The sequence below is a fragment of the Oncorhynchus mykiss genome, chromosome 7 (genome assembly GCF_013265735.2).
Source record: "Oncorhynchus mykiss isolate Arlee chromosome 7, USDA_OmykA_1.1, whole genome shotgun sequence".
Lineage (NCBI taxonomy): Eukaryota > Metazoa > Chordata > Actinopteri > Salmoniformes > Salmonidae > Oncorhynchus > Oncorhynchus mykiss.
In genome coordinates this window covers 65869796-65871733 of record NC_048571.1, presented here as the reverse complement: position 1 = coordinate 65871733, position 1938 = coordinate 65869796, and the positions used below count along the sequence as shown (strand labels likewise).

Sequence of the window (1938 nt, the reverse complement as noted above, 5' to 3'; positions counted from 1 at the left end):
TTGTATTATTTCTAACAAAGATATCTACATATATTTGTGGATGTTGTGTATCCATGGAAATAATCAGAATTCATGGCCATTTCCTAGAAACCAGGGTGGCTCAGTTTAGCCATTTAGCTCAACCTACCCCATACTCCCCTGCAGCATCCTAAAACTCATAAAGCCGTCTCTTCCAGAATTAATGCGTATGAAAAGCAAGATATATTAGATTGTGTTTAAAATATTGAGGGACTGTTAATCAGTGGGGTGTTAAAAAAACATGTGGTTCGAATGCCTTTGCCCACCACATGCGTAAATCGAATTGTCAATGCCAAATGTCCTTAGAGCAAAAGTCCGAGTGTGCGTTTAAAAGCAAGCAGGTGTAGCCTGTGCCATGTCTGGTCTATGGTGCACATCCTGCCCCTAGCGGTATTTCTCTGAAAGTCCGTTTCACCTCGACTTTATCTCTGACCTGTTGCCATGGCAACTGTAAAGCGTGCGATTACAAAAACAAGTGCTTGACCCATCGTCAGCGAGAAGCGGAGGTTCTTCATTCGACATCTACGGCGCCATCTTATTGCTTTGAGCGAGGTAGACCGAGACAAATAGACAAGGTTGTCATCATCACTGGTAATTATGAGCGGAGCTAAAGCTCGCATCGACCCGCCTGTTGCTGCTGAGAATGTCTCGATCACCGGGCACAGTTCCGCGGCTGCTGCGCGGGAGCGCAAGCCAGGTGGAGGGGTTCTGAAGAGACTCAAGTCTCGGCAAAGCCAGGTGGATAGTAGGCCCGTCACAGAAGATGATCTTCGAACACAAGTTGGCCACATCACCCCTGAAGAGGTCCTACGATTGCCGGTTGCTACTCGGGGTAGGCTATATCTATTTTCTACATGATATTGGCAGTGGTTGGCTGTTTATACAAATGGGTAGCTAGCTACAGGTTAATTTACATACAGTGGAATTTACATAGCTACACTGGCGTTGAGTAAAACTGGCAATCTAGGCCTGTCTATTTACCTGAATAGCCTAGTTGCTATGACAACGGTGTAAGTCACTGCATCTCACTGCTAGAGGCATCACTACAGACTCTGGTTCAATTCCAGGCTGAATCACAACTGGCCATGATTGGGTGGCACACAATTGTCCCAGCATTGTCTGGGTTCAGTGGGGTAGGCCATCATTGTAAATAAGCATTTGTGACTTGCCCAAGATAAATATAAATCACATATACTGTACAAAAGTATAAACACAACATGTTGGTTTCATGAGCAGGAATAATCCCAGAAATGTACCATGAGCACAAAAAGCTTATTTCTCTCAAATTCTGTGCAGAAATGTGTTTACATCCCTGTTAGTGAGCATGTATCCTTTGCCAAGATCCATGATCCATCCATGATCATTACACAGGTGCACCCTGTGCTGGGTAGAATAAAAGGCTACTCTAAAATGTGCATTTTTTTTTACACAGCACAATGCCACAGATGTTTCAAGTTTTGAGGGAGCATGCAATTGGCATGCTGACTGAAGGAATGTCCACCAGAGCTGTTGCCAGATATCGGAATGTTCATTTCTCTACCATAAGCCGCCTCCAATGTTGTTTTAGAGAATTTGGCAGTACGTCCAACTGGCCTCACAACTGCAAACCACGTATAACCACGCCAGCCCAGTACCTCCACATCCGGCATTTTCACCTGCGGGATCGTCTGAGGGGAGGGAGGGGGTGCTGAGGAGTATTTCTCTCTGTAATAAAGCCCTTTTGTTGGGAGAAAAACTAATTCTGATTGGCTGGGCCTGGCTCCCAAGTGGGTGGGCCTGGCTCCCAAGTGGGTGGACATGGCTGCACTCCTGCCCAGTCATGTGAAATCCATAGATTAGGGCCTAATGATTTTATTTCGACTGTAACTCAGTAAACTTGTTGCATGTTGCTTTTATAGTTTTGTTCAGGAAAGAAAGAAA

At 45.2% G+C, this 1938-nt stretch overlaps 1 protein-coding gene across 2 annotated transcripts in view; it reads left to right on the top strand.

The window, feature by feature from the left end:
* The first annotated feature begins 145 nt into the window (after positions 1-145).
* Positions 146-1938, top strand: part of LOC110528280 (protein unc-119 homolog B) — a 4096-nt gene continuing 2303 nt past the window's right edge. Inside the window, exon 1 of one of the 2 annotated variants that reach the window (XM_036983865.1) lies at positions 146-850. In XM_036983865.1, the coding sequence (XP_036839760.1) occupies positions 616-850 (235 nt within the window). In that variant the 5' untranslated portion in view covers positions 146-615. The remainder of the gene's footprint in view (positions 851-1938) is intronic. The other variant, XM_021610218.2, reaches the window with a different exon arrangement.